Genomic DNA, 19,294 nt, shown 5'->3' on the forward strand with positions numbered 1-19,294 from the left:
TTACTTCAATCATGGAGGGTAGGGAACTTTGAGGTTTATGAGTAAAATGGGGTTTGTGAGTAAAAAAGGAGGGAATAGGCCCTATGCTGTTTTGGTGCAAATAATAGCATTATTCTCTATCTTTCCTTTTTTAAGAAGACCCTGTCAGAGGAGGGTAAATGAAGCAGAAATCGTCCATAGGGAAAAGCAGCTGGGTCTTAAGGAGAAACCTGCTCTCTCACTCCCCCTGCTTGTGCTCTCTCTCTGTCAAATAAATGAATAAAATCTTTAAAAAAAATAATAGATAAAATAAGATCATTTCTCTTAGCAGAAGGTTGTTGGGTGACTAGTTAAGCTTCTGTGTATCACCTAGATATCTGCCTGGTCTTGGTAAATTGTTAATCCAACTGATCTCTGGTCCCTTAATGTTATGCTCTCCCCTATCTTTCTCTCAAAAGCTATCAAATGAAAGTTAACCTTTACTTTTTTCCACACCTACAGACTTGACTATAACGATGTTGGCTTTTCTTCGCCATATTGTTAATTCCTCTGTGACCTTGTTGTATCACTGTTTCTCTTTAATCTGAATCTTCAGTCTTTATGTCTGTATTTCTTTTTTTTTTTTTTTTAAGATTTTATTTGTTTATTTGAGAGATCATGAGCGGGGGGAAGGGTAGAGGGAGAAACAGACTCCCCGATGAGCAGGGAGCCCGATGCAGGACTCGATCCCAGGACCCTGGGATCATGACCCAAGCTAAAGGCAGATGCTTAACTAACGACCGAGCCACCCAGGTGCCTGACTGTATTTATTTCTTTTCCCCAATTCTTTGTCCCCACCCTACCCCCAGCTACTGCTCAGTTTCTCTTTTGTTTGTAAAACTAGTCTTCCTCCTGCTCTCTTCACTTTCTCACAGCCTATTTATTACTCAAGCACGTAATTTGATTTTGTCCCCACCACTTCACTGAAATTGCTCTGCTCAGTGACCTAATTGTCAAACCCACATGATGCTTTTCAGTCCTTTGTTTTGCCTCTCTGCTTCTTTTATTTTTTAAAAAGATTATTTATTTATTAGAGAGAGAGACAGTGAGAGAGGGATCACAAGCAGGGGGAGTGGGAGAGGGAGAAGGAGGCTCCCTGCTGAGCAGTGAGCCCGACATGGGGCTCAATCCCTGGGTCCTGGGATCATGACTTGAGCGGAAGGCAGACTCTTAAGGACTGAGCCACCCAGGAGCCCCTGGTGCTTTTTTTTTTTTTTTAATTTATTTTTTATTTTTTTTGCCTCTCTGCTTTTCTGTTTTTTTTATTTTTATATTTTAGAGTGGGGGGCAGAGGGAGAAGGAGAGAGAATTCTAAGCAGGCTCCACGCCCTGCTCCATCTCAGAAACCTGAGATCATGACTTGAGCCAGAAGTAAGAGTTGGGGGCGCCTGGGTGGCTCAGTCGTTAAGCGTCTGCCTTCAGCTCAGGTCATGATCCCAGCGTCCTGGGATCGAGCCCCGCATCGGGCTCCCTGCTCTGCGGGAAGCCTGCTTCTCCCTCTCCCACTCCCCTTGCTTGTGTTTCTGCTCTTGCTCTTGCCCTCTATCAAATAAATAAATAAAATCTTAAAAAAAAAAAAAAGAGTTGAATGCTTTAATGACTGAGCCACCCAGGGCAACCCATCTCTCTGCTTCTTTAAACTGTGGATATTGTCCACACTTGATTTTTCTCTTCCTATTCCTGTTTAGTCTCCCTCATAGTTTCCTTTTCTTCTGTCCAGTCTCTACATGTTAATGTTTCTGAGAATTCTGTTCTTAGCCACCTTTTTCTTCTTTTATTTTTCACAGGTAATGTAATTCACTATACACAGAGACACAGCATCCAAATCTCTATATTTAACTCAAATCTCTCCTGGGATCCAGACCTATATTTCCAAAATCCACCTGGACATCTTATGGGCACCTTGGAATTCATTATTTTTCCCACAAAATCTAAACCTTCTAGATTCCCTGCTTATTAATAGCCATATAGTTGCCTAAATGAAAAACACTGGATTTGGGCGCCTGGGTGGCTCAGTTGGTTAAGCGACTGCCTTCGGCTCAGGTCATGATCCTGGAGTCCCAGGATCGAGTCCCACATGGGGCTCCCTGCTTAGCAGGGAGTCTGCTTCTCCCTCTGACCCTCCCCCCTCTCATGTGCTCTCTCTCTCTCTCTCTCTCATTCTCTCTCTCAAATAAATAAATAAAATCTTAAAAAAAAAAAAAAAACACTGGATTTGACCTTGCTTTTTCCCTCTCCCTTATCACTTGTATCTGCTTGATTCCTAGATCTGATTTTAACCTTGAAGATCTCCTTAATCTGCCTTTCCTTTCCAACCAACCAGTCTTAGATTAGACCATTTTTATTTCTCCTTGGACAGTTGCAATAACCTCCTAACTGGTCTTCATGCCTTAAGTCTTATCACCCCTTCAGTTGATCCACCACACTGCCACAAGAGTGATCTTCCTAAATTGTAAGACTCCTTAATGCCCTTTCCCTTTAGGACCCTTCATTATCCACAGTGCCTAATATATAGCAGATGATTGGTTCCATCTTCCTTCCTCCTTTCCTCATTATATATATTTTTTAAAGATTTTATGTATTTGACAGAGAGACACAGCAAAAGAGGGAACATAAGCAGGGGGAGTGGGGGAGGGAGGAGCAGACTTCCCAAGGAGCAGGGAGCCCGATGCAGGACTCGATCCCAGGACCCTGGGATCATGACCTGAGCCGAAGGCAGACACTTAACGTCTGAGCCACCCAGGCGCCCCCCTTCATTATATTTTTGCTCAAGCTATTTCCTTTCTCTCCACGGATGCTTCTCTCAAAACAGACAAACATAACCCGTAATCTGGTGAATCTCCTAATTAATCTTTAGGATTTAGCTCATAGCTCATTTCTTCTGTGAAGTCTTCCAGTTCCCAAGGCAGAATTAATCACTCCTGCTGTTGGGCTACTGTGACATTTCATTATCCTGCTAGCATTGCATGTATTATTTAAATGTTTTGTTTTTTTCAGCTGGACTGTGAACTCTTTGTGGGTAGGGGTAACTAAGCCTGCCAAAGTTATTGAGTTTCTAGTATGTGTAGAGCACTAGTAATACACTGGTAATCAAGATAGACAAAGTCCCTCCTCTTATGGAGCTTGTATTCCAGGGAGAGTAAGCAGACAAGAAACAACTTTTTTAAAAGCTATTTAATGAGGGGTGCCTGGGTGGCTCAGTCAGTTAAGCGTCTGCCTTCAGCTCGGGTCATGATCCCCTGCATCCTGCTCCTTGCTCAGCAGGGAGCCTGCTTCTCCCTCTCCAACTTCCCCTCCCACTTGGGCTCTCTCTCCAACTTGCTTGCTCGCTCTCAAGTAAATAAAATATTTTTTAAAAACCCATTTAATAATAAATACTATGCCAGAGAATTAAAATAGTGATGTGTTAGAGAATGAATGGGTAGCTACTTCAGATTAGAATAGGGAATACCTCTCTGTGAGTGTGGCAGTTAAGATCTAGGATTCAGAGATTACCAGATCAGACATTCTAATACAAAGCTAAAGAGGAATGAACTCTGTATCGTGGAGGAATAGAAGTAAGGCTAATATGGCTTGAATATGGTGGGTGAGAGGAAGAGTGGTGCCAGAAGGCGGCAGAGACCAGATGACATGGAGATTTGGAAGCTAGGGTAATGTGTTTTTTGGAGGTTTTTAAGTGGGGATACAATGTGAGTTGATTTGTAATTAGAAAGAATGTTCTGGGGGCGCCTGGGTGGCTCAATCGTTGGGCGTCTGCCTTCTGCTTGGGTCATGATCATCCCAGGGTCCTGGGATCCAGCCCTGCCTCGGGCTCCCTGCTCAGCAGGAAGCCTGCTTCTCCCTCTCCACTGCCCCTGCTTATATTCTTGCCCTCACTGTCTCTCTCTTTCTGTCAAATAAATAAAATCTTAAAAAGAAAGAAAGAAAGTTCTGGTTACTGTGTGGAAATGGATTGATTGTAGGCGGATCCAGAGTAGTAGCAAGGAGACTAGATACAAGACTTGTACTAATTCAGATGAGAGTTGATGGTGACTTGGACCGAAGTGATGGTAGAAGACCTGTAGAGAAGTAGACCGATTTGGAGTTTCTTTTGTTTTTTTTTTTGTTTGTTTGTTTAAAGATTTTATTTATTTGAGAGAGAGAGAGAATGAGAGAGAGAAAGCATGAGAGGGGGTAGGGTGAGAGGGAGAAGCAGACTCCCTGCTGAGCAGGGAGCCCGATGCGGGACTCGATCCCGGCACTCTGGGATCATGACCTGAGCCGAAGGCAGTCGCTTAACCAACTGAGCCACCCAGGCGCCCTGGAGTTTCTTTTGGAAATGAAGTGGACAGGGCTTGCTCAGGGATTGGCAGCAGCTAGGGGGAGTGAGGCAAAGAGAGGAATCATGCTTAACTTCTGCATTATTGGCTGGAGCAACTAGGTAGGTAAATGGTGATGATATTTATTGAGATGGGTAGGACTCTTGCAGAACATATTTGTTAATTTTGTTTTGTGGGGCACCTGGGTGGCTCGGTTGGTTAAGCGTCTGCCTTCAGCTTGGGTCATGATCCCGGGATCCTGGGATCGAGCCCCGCATTGGGCTCCCTGCTCAGTGGGGAGTCTACTTCTCCCTCTGCCCCTCACCTGCTCATGCTGTCTCTCTCTCAAATAAATAAAACCTTAAAAAAAAAGAATTTTGTTTTGGTTGGGGTGGCAGGGTGGCACAGTTGATTAAGTGTTAGACTCTTAGTTTCAGCTCAGGTTGTGATCTCAGGGTTGTGAGATTGAGCCCATTGTTGGGCTCCCTGCTTGGTACAATGTCTGCTTGAAATTTTATCTCGCTCTCCCTCTGCCCCTTCTGCTTGTGCTCTCTCTCTCTAAAATAAAGAACTCTTGGGACGCCTGGGTGGCTCAGTCGGTTAAGCGGCTGCCTTTGGCCCGGGTCATGATCCCAGGGTCCTGGGATTGAGTCCCACATTGGGCTCCTTGCTCAGCAGGGAGCCTGCTACTCCCTCTCTCTCCCTCTGCTTGTGCTCTCTCTGTCAAATAAATAAAAAATCTTAAAAAAAATAAAATAAAGAACTCTTAAAAGAAAAATCTACTTAGTATTAGGAATTTTCTGATTTAAGAAAAAAAGAATTTTGTTTGGGTCCTGTCAAATTTGAGATGCTTGTTAGACGGCCAGCTGGAGCTATAAGATAGTTAGCTAGAAAAGCCTGGCATTCTTTGGAGAAATCTGGGCTGGAATCATAGACTTGTAAATCATCAACATGTAGATAGAATATGAAGTCCTAAAATTCAATCAGGAGGTCACTTAGGAATGGGTTGTGGCTAGAGAAGGGGGGTCTGATGGAGAAGGAGCAGCCGGTGAGGTAGGAGGAAAACCAGTGATGTTACAGAAGTCAAGTAAATATGTTTCAAGGATGGAATGGGTTGGGACGCCTGGGTGGCTCCTTTGCTAAGCGTCTGCCTTCAGCTCAGGTCATGCCCCCAGGATCCTGGGATCGAGCTCCACATTGGGCTCCCTGCTCTGCGGGAAGCCTGCTTCTCCCTCTCCTGCTCCCCCCCTGCTTGTGTTCCCTCTCTCACTGTGTCTCTCTCTGTCAAATAAATAAATAAAACTTAAAAAAGATGGAATGGGTCACTATATTAATTATTGTCTCAGAGGAGAAGGGAGAAGTACCCATGGGATTTGGTGACTTGGAGGTTATTGGTGACCTTTAGTAGAAACACTCATTGGGGGGTGCCTGGGTGGCTCAGTTCGTTAAGCATCTCAGATCATGATCCCAGGGTCCTGGATGGAGCCCTGCGCCGGGCTCCCTGCTCAGTGAGGAGCCTGCTTCTCCCTCTCTCCCCTGCTCAGGCTCTCTCGCTCTCTCTCTCTCAAGTAAATAAATAAAATAGTAAAAAAAAAAAAAAAAAAAAAAGAACCACTCATTGGACTGATGGAGTTAGAAGTCTGCTTGTAGTGGATTGAGGAGAAAAATAAGATGAAGTATTTGGTCCTTTTTTGTTTTCAAATGATGACATAGAGGTTTTGGAAACCAGTTTTTGAAAACTCCCTGTGTCATTATTATTAAATCCTTACCTATTTGTATTTGAATGTGGTTGTATATTTTTGTTGAAGTCCTGTAATAACAATGTTTTTGTACTACCATTTTAGGTGGATTCCTGTGCTCTAAGAACCTACTAAAACTAGGGTTATAAGCAATACAGGTACACTGGTTGAGTGAATGAGACTGTTTTTAAGGGTTAGGTTCCTGGTTTTAGAAAAACAGACTGGCTTGACCTTGGCCTTACAAATACATCAGTTTTCTCAGCTGTCAAATGAGGATAACAGGACCAGTTTAGCTCATGCGTGGTTGTGAGGCATGACTACTAATGAAAATAATTGTAAAACACTTTTGCAAGTTAAAGTGTGATATAAATGCTAAATAATAGTTCTTTATTGGGATGTTGTGAAAATTAGCAACATGCTGTCTGTTAGAGGTCTTAAGTTCGTTTTGAGAAAGGTGATACATTTTTATAAATACTATTTGAAGAAAAAATAGCTCTGGATTTGGGAAAAGATACGCTACCCTCATTTCTGGAATGTAACAGTTATGGAATCACAATGAAACAAATTTTAGCCAAAGAATATATATATATTTTAAGATTTTATTCATTTGAGAGAGAGAGCACAAGCAGGGGGAGCTGCAGGCAGAGGCAGAGGGAGAGGGAGAAGGAGAAGCAGGCTGCCTGCTGAGCAGGATGAGGGGCTCAATCCTGCTTAACCATTTCAGTTAACCATTCCCTGCTTAACCTGATGAGGGGCTCAATCCCAGGACCCTGAGATCATGACCTTAGTCGAAGGCAGTTGCTTAACCGACTAAGTCACCCAGGCGCCCCTCAAAGCATATTTCTAAAGGTAATATTATAATACCAGTTCAGAGGATTCGTATCACAAGAGTTTTTACCATTCTTGGCTTTTTGGTTCAAGTGAAGGTATGAATGCCACCCTATGGTAGTTATAATGCTGAATGTTTAAAGGACTGGTAGGGGTGATTTATTATCTATATTTAAAGCTTCATTGCCAGTTAGTGGAACTACTCACAAAAAAAAGCATTGAAAATGCATTTTAATTTATTTTAGGCGTCATCATATAGCCACTTCCATGAAGGCTTAGGTGATGGCTGCAGTTAGGCTTGGAGGAGGGACGTGGTGCCATTTCAGGCAATGCTAACACTCCTTGTTCCACACCTGAGGCTAAATATAGAATCCGGGCATCATTACCTATAATGTACTTAGCAAATGCTTGAAATTTCAGTCTGATGAACTAAATTTTTCTTGGCCTCTAAAGTGGCATTAACAATAGAGCAAACTTGGGATGTGGTTCTTTTATGTCTGAAACTGATAGGGGAAAACTGAAATGGTTAAGCAGTAATCTGCTGACATGCTTAGAACTTTACCCTGCTGACAGCTCAGTTGGGATCTTGTGTATTGTTTTTTTCAGTAGGGACCTGTGTATTGCTAATTTTAGAACAAAGTGACGCGAAGTTCTTAGCTTTACATAGATTGGAATTGAATCTTTTTTCTGGAATTTGAGTTCTCCCACAATTCATTCCCTCTTTTTTTTTTTTTTTAAGATTTTTAAGTGATCTCTACACCCAATGTGAGGCTCAAACTCCTAACCCTGAGATCAAGAGTCATGTGCTCCACCGACTGAGCCAGCTAGGCGCCCCCATTCCGTCTTTGTATCAAGGACAAGTAAAAGGCTTAGCTTTCTTTTCCTCTTTGATGGGAAGACTTTTGTTGCATCCAGGCATCATTTGCTTTTCTTTTGCATTTGGTGACTGGAAACGGGGTCCCAGAATGGCCTATTTCCACAGCAGGGCAGTTAAGTAAGCTTACTTTCTTAGAGATGCTTTACCTCTGTGGTTGTATTTAGATTTTCTTTTATTTGCTTCCTTATCTCCCTTGTTCATTGTAGACTTAGGGATTGGCTTCAGCTGTTTTATGTTCATAGGTAAACGTTCATCTTATATTCTTATTTTAGTTCCTTTGGATTTGATTTGCAGTTTACCTGTATCCATTTTTTTTTATTTTTTTATTTTATTTTTTTACAGTCTTTTTTTTTTATTGTTCTGTATCCATTTTTTTAATAGTTGCCTTCCCAGAGTAGATGTTTCACAAAGCTCCTGTTCTAAATATTTTTAGGACTGTATTACTTATGCTAGGCACCCTTACCTCTCCCACCCCGGCTTATTTGAGGTATAATTGACAACTAAAATTGTAAGATATTTAAAGTGTACAGTGTGATGATTTTAGGTACCATTATCTTTTGTTTTGTTTTTTCATTCTGAGTAGCCAAGTTTCTTTGAAGCCTGCAGTTGGCAGTACTGTCAAGTCAAAATACCTTTAGAACTGTATGGAGAAGGCACTTTCCACTGCTTTCTAACAATATGAAGTACATATATCTTATTTGACCTTATGTATTACTTCTGTGACTACTGGTTCATGCCTTTTGAAAATTTCCCCTTTGGTTGTCTTTTTCTTACTGACTTGTAAACATTGTGTTTTGTGGCCATCAACTCTTTTTCATAAGTGTTGCAAATTATTCTTTTTTTTTTTTTTTTTAAAGATTTTATTTATTTGTTTGAGAGAGAGTGGGATTGAGAGATAGAAAGCACCAGAGGGAAGAGGGTCAGAGGGAGAAGCAGACTCCCTGCTAAGCAGGAAGCCCGATGTGGGACTCGATCCCGGGACTCCAGGATCATGACCTGAGCCGAAGGCAGTCGCTTAACCAACTAAGCCACCCAGGCGCCCGCAAATTATTCTTGAAGGCTATGAATAAGAAGTGAGAAAGCAGGCTATTGCATCAAATGCTTATCCAAGATGGTATTTGGTTAAAATGTTTGCCTTGGTTATTTGAGCAATAGTAAGCTTCTTTTGTCTCTCTCCTTCCAAAGATGCATAGAAAAGCTCCTTCTGTCTGAAGTAAAGTGTTGGCTCTGTGTTGGTTATAATTTGCTTTTTCTGGCTGGCAAAGCCTTCTTTTTGTTTTCTGTCTTCTGACAGATTATAGGATTGTGGGGAAACAGCGTCCAGGGCTTTTTCAGGAACTGTGCCATTTCATGTACGGGAGAAGCCATTGGCTTTGGCACTAGAAGAGAATCGGCTCTGCATTTAAAGATGCCAAATCATGCTTGATTCACAAGTTTGCTGCCTCATTTTGTGTATGTGTGTGAAACTTTTTCAGGATGTTGGCTTTTACTCTTTCTACCATGTGCTATCCCATGAGTATGAGAAATTTACCCTCAGTATGAGAAGTTAACAACTTGTTCCTTGTCTCCAACTCCCCAACCCAACCCACACAATCTAGACATCCCAGACCATAGCAAAATGTGTAACAGTCATTTTAGGATTAGGGGAAAATCTACCGCACAGATGTTTCCATCGCTCTTACGGTGACTTTGAGTTCAAGTCTTAGTCCTTCCTGTGTAGGCTTGAATTATTTAGGGTGTGGAAATGATATGCTAACCAAGATGTCTCTTGACAAAGGCATCAGTGAAAGCTAATTGTCAGAGTACTCTTTCCAAACTTGGGAAGCTTAATTTGTATAAGACAGAGCACATTTAGGAAACTTCTGTTTATTTTTTTACCCTTGACACAATTTTCAGGGATGCATAGTATAATTTATCATGATTGCAAATGAGAATTTTTATTATCATGTAAGCAGTCTTAATTCCAGTTGTACCTGTTACCTTCATGTTTTTAAAACTCTATAATAGGGGGCACCTGCCTGGCTCAGTCAGAAGAGCAGGAGACTCTTGATCTCAGGGTCGTGAGTTCAAGCTCCACGTTGGTTGTAGAGCTTACTTAAATAAACTTTAAAAAAATTTCTTTAAAAACTGTGTAAAATAGATTTTTGAAACCTAGTCAATTCAGTATTTTAGCAAATCTTCCACATTTGTTAACACCTCATGCCTCTACTTTCTATAGATAATGGTTTAAAGATACCTTCTAGGTATAGGTTATTTCCATTTAGATTAAGGTGGGGAAAATAAATAGAAGAAACTAGTTTGGATAAGCTGGTTTGTCTAGTGTGAATTATCATATGGATACATGTTTTTTTCTCCCTCTGCTAGAAATGCTTCCCCTTCAGTCCTGCCCCAAACCCACAGTCTTGTAAAAGTTGGGTTTGTTTCTTATACACATTCTTTGTTGTAGTTTCCCCCCCCCCCCTTTTTTTTTAAACTGATGTGTTTCCCTTCATTAGATTAAGCACCTTAAAGACCGGGACTGTAGCTTATTCACTTTTTTTGTCTCTGGGTCTAATAGAGTTCCTGGTATATCGTAATGCAGTAATATATGATGATGTGAGTGAATGAATGAATGAATAAATTGAATTTCCAAAGATACAGTGAATGGATTTTATGCTTCCCTCTAGTGTCTGAAAAAGAAAGTGCAGCCAGCTAAAAAAAACCACAACAAACAATACTTTGCTACATTGAAATCATAGTTGAAAGCATTGCCTTTTTATTTTTTTATTTCTTATTTTTTGAAAGCATTGCCTTTAAAAAAATTTTTTTTACCTTTTTTTTTTACTTTCACATTTGTTTTTTTCAAATCTGCTGTTCTCTTTAAGACTAGTGGATAATAAGGGGTTTTTTGTTTGTTTTTTAAATCAGAGTCTGTGTTCTGTCTCATGGGTGTTTGAATTCTATAAAATGTCACATAGCAGGTCTTTATGGGGAAAATGCCCTTTTAGTACTTTCATCTTCTGCCTGGGATAGATCATTGTTAATGGTTTTGTTTTTGTTATTCAGTTCTACTGAAAACTGTTTATTTTAATTGGAGTAAATTAACTGTCAAAGGCACTTTTTTTGGTGTTTTGTTTGTTATAGATGTCATTTGGGAAATTTGCCAGAGTACTCAAGAAATGTTGAAGTGTGATCAGATTAGTTGCTTGTTACCTGAACTAGTTTTCAGTCTAGCTCATTGATCTTTTCCTTCTGCTTCTGAAAGGCAGTGTGCTTGTACTTTAATATCTTTTACTGATTATAAAAGTTAGATGCGTTCAACATAAAAAGTTTAAAAACTATAAAAAATAATCTGTTAATTCCACTACTCAGCTAATCTACTAAAATACAAAATTAATGCATGTTGTTTACTTTTTGAAAGATCCAGTAAAACGAATATTTAAAAAGTTCTCTGGGGCGCCTGGGTGGCTCAGTTGGTTAAGTGGCTGCCTTCGGCTCGGGTCATGGTCCCGGGGTCCTGGGATCGAGCCCTGCGTCGGGTTCCCTGCTCGGCCGAGAGCCTGCTTCTCCCTCTCCCTCTGCCTGCCTCTCTGCCTACTTGTGCTCTCTCTCTCTCTCTCTCTCTGTCAAATAAACAAATAAAATCTTAAAAAAAAAAATCTTTATTAAAAAGTTCTCTCCTTTGTTTCCCCTTAGCCCTTTTATCCTCTCAGTGGTAACCACTATTGACAGATTGGTGTATATATTTCCAGCAAATATTTTCTTGGACCTACAGACACATACAATACTCATATGTGCTTAGAAACAGATGTGATTATTTTATAATACAATCTGATATTTTAAAGCTTTTTATTGAGACAAAATATATAATATAGAAAAGTGCACATAAGTGTATAGCTCTGTGAATTTTCACAAATTGATACCTATATAACTAGTTCCCAGATCAAGAAACACTACCAGCGGGCGCCTGGGTGGCTCAGTTGGTTAAGCGACTGCCTTCGGCTCAGGTCATGATCCTGGAGTCCCGGAATTGAGTCTCACATTGGGCTCCCTGCTCAGCAGGGAGTCTGCCTCTCCCTCTGGCCCTCTTCCCTCTCGTGCTCTCTATCTCTCATTCTCTCTCTCAAATAAATAAATAAAATCTTAAAAAAAAAAAAAAGAAAAGAAACACTACCAGCTCTCTCTCTCTCTCTCTCTTTTTAAAGATTTTTATTCATGAGAGACAGAGAGAGAGGCAGAGGGAGAAGCAGGCTCCCAAGGAGCAGGGAGCCTGATGCGGGACTCGATCCCAGGACCCTGGGATCATGACCTGAGCCGAAGGCAGACGCTTAACCGTCTGAGCCACCCAGGCACCCCACTACCAGCTCTCTTGAAGCTCCTCCTTTCAGTTTGTCCATGATACTGTTGAAGCACAGAGTGGATAAGTACTTAATAATGGCAGAGTTAGAATTTGATTGTTGTATCATGAAAATGAATGAAGAGAATTATTAATGATTTCAACTTTAGTGGCTTTTATGAGAACTTGGGTCATTTTTAGGTGGTTTGGACCATTCTTTTGCTATAAAGTTTACTGATCTAAATATATATTGAGGACTTTACTATGTGTGCCTTATTATGCATAATTGGGAAGGGAGAAGATACAAAGGCAAATATACAAGTTCTGAGTTACAATCTAAATTAGGAAGACAAATCACATATTAGACAACAGAATAAGTATTAAATTGTGTAGTAATTCAGAAAAGGAATCATTGCTGACAGCATCAAAGAAGGCTCTACAGGGGAGGTGGAATTTGAGCTGGGCCTTGAAGAATGGGTAGGATTTAAAGATTTTTTTGCTTACTTGAGAGAGAGAGCGAGCATGAGAGGGGGGTTGGTCTAAGGGAGAAGCAGACTTCCTCCTGAGCAGGGAGCCCGATGAGGGACTGGATCCTGGGACTCCAGGATCATGACCTGAGCTGAAGGCAGTAGCTTAACCAACTGAGCCACCCAGGCGCCCTGAAGAATGGGTAGGATTTAAATCGCATGATTGTAACAGCACAAGTCATGGCATGAAAGTAGAAATGGATGAACATGATACACAGTGAGCAAGCAGATTAGTTTGTTTGGTGTGGGGAAAACATGCTGAGGAAAGGTAAATTTGGTAATATGGGATAGTGCTAGATTATGGAATGTATAACTATAGAGCGGAAACTTGGCTGGATGACCTAAGTAAGAGAGAGCCACAGATAGCTTAGTGGATAAGAGTATTAGATTTGGAGCCAAGAAGACTCAAATTCTAATACTGACTTTTCCATTTACCAGCTATGTGACCTAGAGAAGATCCTTCAGCCTCTCTGGACCTGAGTTTCTTCATCTGCAAAAATGAGGAAAATGTCTATTTCATAGGTTTATTATGACAAAATAATAAATAAAAATACATAGTTCCTGACATAGGACCTTGGACCTAGTAAATGTACAATAAACTTAACTGTTTCTGTAGTTATTTATTTATTTATTTATTTTTAAAAATTTATTTACTTAGAGAGCACAGAGAGGGAGAAGCAGACCCCCGCTAAGCAGGGAGCCTGATGACAGGCTCTATCCCAGGACTCCGGGATCACAGCCCAAGCCGAAGGCAGACGACTGAGCCACCCAGGCACCAGTTTCTGTGGTTCTTATTCTTAAGAAGAGCAAATGGTTGAAAGCAGTGGTATGCAGAATGAGGGAGACTAGAAAGAAGTTATAGTTACCCCACAGACATGTTAAGGGTCTCTATTAGGGTAATGGTAATAAGACAGAAAGAGTACATTTGAGGGACATGAAAAGAAATTGGACTTGAATTATTATTATTACTATTACTATTATTATTATTATTATTATTATTATTTTTTATCCAAAATCTGTTTATTGGGAGGGCGTCCCACTCATCTTGATTCAGGGTGCTTTTAGTGCTGCTTCCGCCTGAAGGAGCATCCTTCTGTAAGCCTGGCCTTCCCTCCTGTGGGCTGGCAGAGCACAGTGGAGCAGCCGACGCACAGAACTACCGTTTGCGCGTGGCTGAAGACGGTGGTGATCTTGTAGCATCTGGGGCACTTCACGTCCATGAAGTAGGAGTTGGGGCTCTGCACCAGGCGCTTCTTCTTGTGCTTCCTCTTCTCCTCCTCCGGGGACGGGTGCAGGAGATCCTTCGCGAGGGGCATGTTCTCGTGGGGAGGTCGTCACCGCCGGAAAGCGGACTTGAATTATTTTTTAGGAGGAAATGTTTTGGGCTTCCCCAGTGATCTTTTATTAAACTGTTGTAATTCCTCTGTGGACTATATAGATACTTTGGCAAGGTGAATTTGACATTTTAATTTAGTTAAGGTATTTGCAACTCCCTAAGAGTTCCTCGTTTATATTTTAGAAGAGGATAGTAGAAATTTTATCTGAATTATCCTCTTGCCCAGAACATTTGTGATAATAGTGGTGAGATTGATATGTTTGTTTCTTTGTTTTTGATGTCTTGGCAAATTAATTGGGGCATGCATGATCTTGGAACCATTTAAGTTTTAGTTTCTGGGCCCTTGGGTGGTTCAGTCAGTTAAGCGTTAAGTGTCTGCTTTTGGGCTCAGGTCATGACGTGGGTGTCCTGGGATTGAGCCCTGGGTGAGTGGAGCCCACTTGTCCCTTTCCTCCTCCCCTTCTGCTCCCCTGCTGCATATGCATTCCCTGTCTCTCTCAGATAAATAAAAATCTTTTTTATTTTTTAAAGATTTTATTTGACAGAAAGAGACACAGGGAAGGAACACAAGCAGGGGGTGGGGGAGAGGGAGAAGCAGGCTTCCCACTGAGCAGGGAGCCTGATGCGGTGCTCGATCCGAGAACCCTGGGATCCTGACCTGAGCTGAAGGCACATGCTTAACGTCTGAGCCACCCAGGCGCCCCATCAGATAAATAAAAATCTTAAAAAAAAGAGCTGTCTTTAAAGGGGGCATGCCATACAGCTCCTTTTCTATCTTACAAGAAGACTGTTACAGATATGAAATGCTTTGAGCTCCACAGAAGAAAGGGCTACTTAAATTGCAAGTGTTTTGTTGTCTTTTAAAAAGTATAGTAGGGTCCCTGGGTGGCTCAGTTGGTTGGGTGACTGCCTTTGGCTTAGGTCATGATCCTGCAGACCTGGGATCGAGCCCCGCGCCCCGCATCGGGCTCCCTGTTTGGCGGGGAGTCTGCTTCTCCCTCTGACCCTCCCCCCTCTTAAGCTCTCTCTCTCAAATAAATAAATAAAATCTAAAAAAAAAAAAGATTATGTAAGGTTTTAAAAAAAAAGCTACCTAAAGAAGCATTTCAATAGCAAAAAAATAAAAATAAAAATAAAAAAAAGGGGCGGCGACTGGGTGGCTCAGTTAAGCGTCTGCCTTCTGCTCAGGTCATGGTCCTAGGGTTCTGGGATCGAGCCCCGCATCGGGCTCCCTGCTTAGTGGAAAGCCTGCTTTTCCCTCTCCCACTCCCCCTGCTTGTGTTCCCTCTCTCACTGTGTCTCTGTCAAATAAATAAAACCTTAAAAAAAAATTATAGTACTACTTGGGGGGAACTAAGGAGGATTGTAGAATGTGATGTAGATACTTAACATTAGTTGCAAGAACTCTATGGACAAAGATAACAATATAGATAATAGCTTGCCTTCCCTAATCCCCATTGTATTTTACTTGGGGAGTAAGCAGACTCCCCGCCAAACAGGGAGCCCGATGCGGGGCGCGGGGCTCGATCCCAGGTCTGCAGGATCATGACCTAAGCCAAAGGCAGTCACCCAACCAACTGAGCCACCCAGGGACCCTACTATACTTTTTAAAAGACAACAAAACACTTGCAATTAACAATTAACATTAGTTGCAAGAACTCTATGGACAAAGATAACAATATAGATAATAGCTTGCCTTCCCTAATCCCCATTGTATTTTACTTAAATGAGCCTCATGCACTGTTCTGCCAGTACACCTAAGAAAATAGTCTACAGTACTTGGCATATTCCATCCCAGCAGTGTTATGCCCCTAACGTTGGCATTAGTGATTGAAGTGTTGATTCAACCTGCCAGTTATCTAGCCACTTGGCTGTTGCTAAGAGTTTTTCCTCAATATTTGGTGTATGGCTTAAACAAGACTTAGATCTTTGCTTCCTGATTGTACTGAAACCTGCTAAGGGAGTGATTCGCTTGGATTTACCTGGATATAGATGTTTTATATATGAACTGGGTTGGAGCCAACTGTGTGTGTTTTGCAGATTATTTGATGTATTCCTTCTACCCCCACCAACTTCCAGATACATACCTTCCATACATGCCCCCTCCCTTCTTAATTTCTGCATCACAGGAAGCAGGAGTTTCAGACAGGGTGGGTTGATGTGTGCAGCTGATCTAATATGCAAACCTGTATCTATCCACTATGTGAAGTTGGTTAGTCTGAGGAAAGAAGGGCGAGGCCGAATGGCCCCGAGAGCTTCTTTTAACTGTCGGGTGTCATCTGGTGGCTATTGCTGTGTTTTCTGAGGCGTTCTCGGAGGTATGGCCTGGATGGGGGTCACTCCTAGCACCCAGGCAGAGAGAGTGGGCGGGGGAGCTGTAGAAGGAGCACTGCATCACCTGGCCCAGCTGTGGGATGCTTGGCTCCTGGCTTTGGGGTGGTAGCCAGGGGAGATGGGGACAGCTCTAACAAAGAGGAGCCGCGCAGGGGCCGGGGCCGCGGGTAGCTGGCCTATCCCCGGCGGCTGACCTCCCAGTGGGCCTCCCCAGTTGGCTGCTTGTCGGGTCGCTCTGCTGGCTCCCTGGCTTGCCATTGGCTGTGCGGACGGGAGGGGGTTTGCAGAGGGCCAGGATGGAGTTGAGGGGGCGGGGCTGGCTTCCGGCAGCAAAGGGGAGCAAGCGGCAGCCGGCTGGGGGAGGGGGTGTCGGCGCACCGCGGAGTGCTGTGCTCAAGAGAGCCTGGCGCTCAGAGCAGCCGCCTCCCCCTCCCCCTGCCAAGACCGCTATAAGCCCCTTCTCATCCCTCCTGCCCGGGCGGGGCGAGGAGGGTTGAGCTGCCCCAGGCGGGCGGGGCGGAGCCCGGAGCCCGGAGCCCGGAGCCCCACCGAGTGCTGCGGAGCGAACCTCACCTCCCTTCCAGGGCTCAAGGTGTGTGTGTGTGCTTTTTCTAATGCAACCCGGACTTCAGCCGACTTAACCTTGTTAGAAAAGGGGAAATGGAATGGGAAGTAAGAGCTCCACATCCCATCAGTTTATTTTGATTTTTTGATTCTACCCTTCATTCTTCTTTCCCTCCCATCATCTCGCCCCTGCAGCAGGGTAAGGAGATTCAGGACTCTTATCTCTTTTTTTACTGATATGTCGATCTCATATGTAGTAAAATGAACAGAGAAGAAAAGAGGAGCCCTTTCTTGTGTGGCATCTGATGCAGTAAACCGGGGGGGGGGGTGGAGAAAAAAAAGGCTAGGAGTGGGTTTTTGGAACTGTACTGCATCTGTCCATTAGGGCTGTCTTCACCATTTTCATACTTGGGACTGCCTTAATCAGCAAAAACAATCTGAAAAGGAAGGAGGTGCTAGTGGAAAGAGGGAACAGCCCCTGTCAAATGGTGGTTCAAGGAAATCCTGATAGTTGTGAGAGATTAACTCTGCTAAATTCTCTTCCTGAGTACCTTGTCACCGGCTTTGTTTAGTATTCAGCCCTATTGGAGAAACCTAGCTAGAGTAAGCAAACTTACCTTGCTGTTAACTGAAACCTAAAAGTCTTGTCTATCTCTCCATAGCTTTATTTCTCACATCCATAGGTTCTCAGAGAGGCTAGTTTCGGTCATGAAAAACCAGACCAAACTTTAAAAAAATCCAGATGAATTTTGTTTAATTGGTTTATTTTTTAAAGTTTCCTTTCTGACCCAAACTTTATGAAATTGGGTGGCTGTAGCATTACAATTTAAATTATGTTTATCTTTTTTGAATTCTTTTGCTTCTACAACTATGGATCCCTTCTTTCTGAAGGACACAGGGCTTCAGCCAAAATCAGTTTTTAATTGAGAGGAAAGTTATCAGTTGAAGATAGAGAATCCAAATTTTGTGATGTTAGAAACAAAGGATATGTCTGTCTGTCTGTCTGCCTGCCATTCTGTGGTAAGTGGCAGTGTTCTTGATAAACTTGCTTAATTTAACTTTTTTTTTTTTTAGAGATTTTTTTTAAGATTATTTATTTATTTGTCAGAGACACAATGAGAGAGGGAACACAAGCAGGGGGAGTGGGAGAGGGAGAAGCAGGCTTCCTGAGGAGCAGGGAGCCTGATGTGGGGCCCGATCCCAGGACCCCGGGATCATTACCTGAGCCAAAGGCAGATGCTCAACCGACTGAGCCACCCAGGCGCCCCAGAACTGGGTGTTTTCACCAAAGGTGTTTGGACCAGATTTATCTTAATGTTGATTAGCAAAGGGCTAGAATGCCAGATGGGATGAATATCAATTTTTGGCAGCACTTTGGTAAATATTAATTGAAATGATTGAGAGTTCATTCTTATAATCCAGGTTCAGTTTCCACAGTTTGTTCTAACTGGAGTTCACTTTTGAAGACAGAATTGATGTGCTGGAGCTGTGTTACAGTTTTAACTGGATCAGTGTTTTTCCTTTGCATTGATATATTGGATCTCTAATAAAGGGCAGTTTTTGGTGAAAGCAATTGTTATGAAGAAGAGGGGTAATAGGATAAGAAACGATCTCAGTTGTGGAAACTTACTGGGGACCAGGAATCTATTTTTTTAAAATTTTAAGTAACCTTACTACAGAATTGTACAAAAAAGTGGGCACCTGGCTGTCTTAGTCGGCAGAGTATGTGACTCTTGATCTCAGAGTTGTAAGTTCAAGCCCTACATTGGGTGTAGAGATTACTTAAAAGAAAAAGTCTTCAAGAAAAAAAGAGAATTGTGCAAAAAAGTAGATTCACAGTAAACTACTGTGTTGGATTTGAGATGTTTTGTTTATTACTCATTTATCCCTTATGACTCCATAATCATGTTTAAATTGAAAGGCTAAGAGAATCCCCTAGATGTTTTCTTACCTAACTTGTTACTGAGAATAAACTATTAAAAATCACTGATTGAAGCTTTGACAGCTAACTACTGTGTAAAACAAAATGCACTTTGATGTCTAAGCTATAGCAAGCTGAGGAAGTAACAACAACAAAAAAAAAGAAAATACTTGGAGGCCATATTAAAGCATGTATCACTTCAGCTTGCTTCTGCTAAAAAATAAATTGCTGTCCTACTTGGTATCCTAGGTGGTTTTTTGTCTACCCATGGGTAAGCAATTAATACAGCTTTGTAAGTTTACTTAATTTTTTTATATATCTGTATTCTTGCCTGAATTGTGTAATCAATATTTTGCATGGTACAGTGATTTCCCCAAAGAATTTTCCCCAGGAGACAAAGGCTATGTATATAGAACTAACCATAGGTGTATCTACACTGATCTCCAAATATCATTTAAAGGGGGATGGAAGTCCTCAAATTTGGTCCTCTGCAAGGAAACAATTATATGAAGCCATGACTTCCCATAATCTCTTAGG

General features: G+C 42.1%; 2 protein-coding genes across 4 annotated transcripts in view; one reads left to right on the plus strand and one right to left on the minus strand.

Annotated features, from left to right (window-relative positions):
* FAM222B (family with sequence similarity 222 member B) overlaps positions 1-19,294 on the plus strand; it is a 76,103-nt gene that overhangs the window by 16,730 nt on the left and 40,079 nt on the right. The window contains exon 1 of one of the 3 annotated variants that reach the window (XM_025851165.2): positions 16,626-16,864. The exons of the other annotated variants lie outside the window; for them this stretch is intronic. The gene's annotated coding sequence lies outside the window, so the exon portion shown is untranslated. Of the gene's footprint in view, positions 1-16,625; positions 16,865-19,294 lie in introns of those variants that run through there. 3 annotated transcript variants of the gene reach the window in all.
* On the minus strand, positions 13,604-13,945 carry LOC112808193 (small ribosomal subunit protein eS27-like). The gene has a single exon (XM_025851168.2). It carries the CDS (start codon positions 13,916-13,918, stop codon positions 13,664-13,666), a length of 255 nt encoding a protein of 84 aa, XP_025706953.1. The 5' UTR covers positions 13,919-13,945; the 3' UTR covers positions 13,604-13,663.

The sequence above is a fragment of the Callorhinus ursinus genome, unplaced genomic scaffold (genome assembly GCF_003265705.2).
Source record: "Callorhinus ursinus isolate GAN/ISIS: 27379988/994484 unplaced genomic scaffold, GSC_fseal_2.0 scaffold34, whole genome shotgun sequence".
Lineage (NCBI taxonomy): Eukaryota > Metazoa > Chordata > Mammalia > Carnivora > Otariidae > Callorhinus > Callorhinus ursinus.

Coding starts and splice junctions, on each gene's coding strand:
- LOC112808193 (XM_025851168.2), bottom strand. CDS start 13,918: ATGCCCCTCGCGAAGGATCTCCTGCACCCGTCCCCGGAGGAGGAGAAG.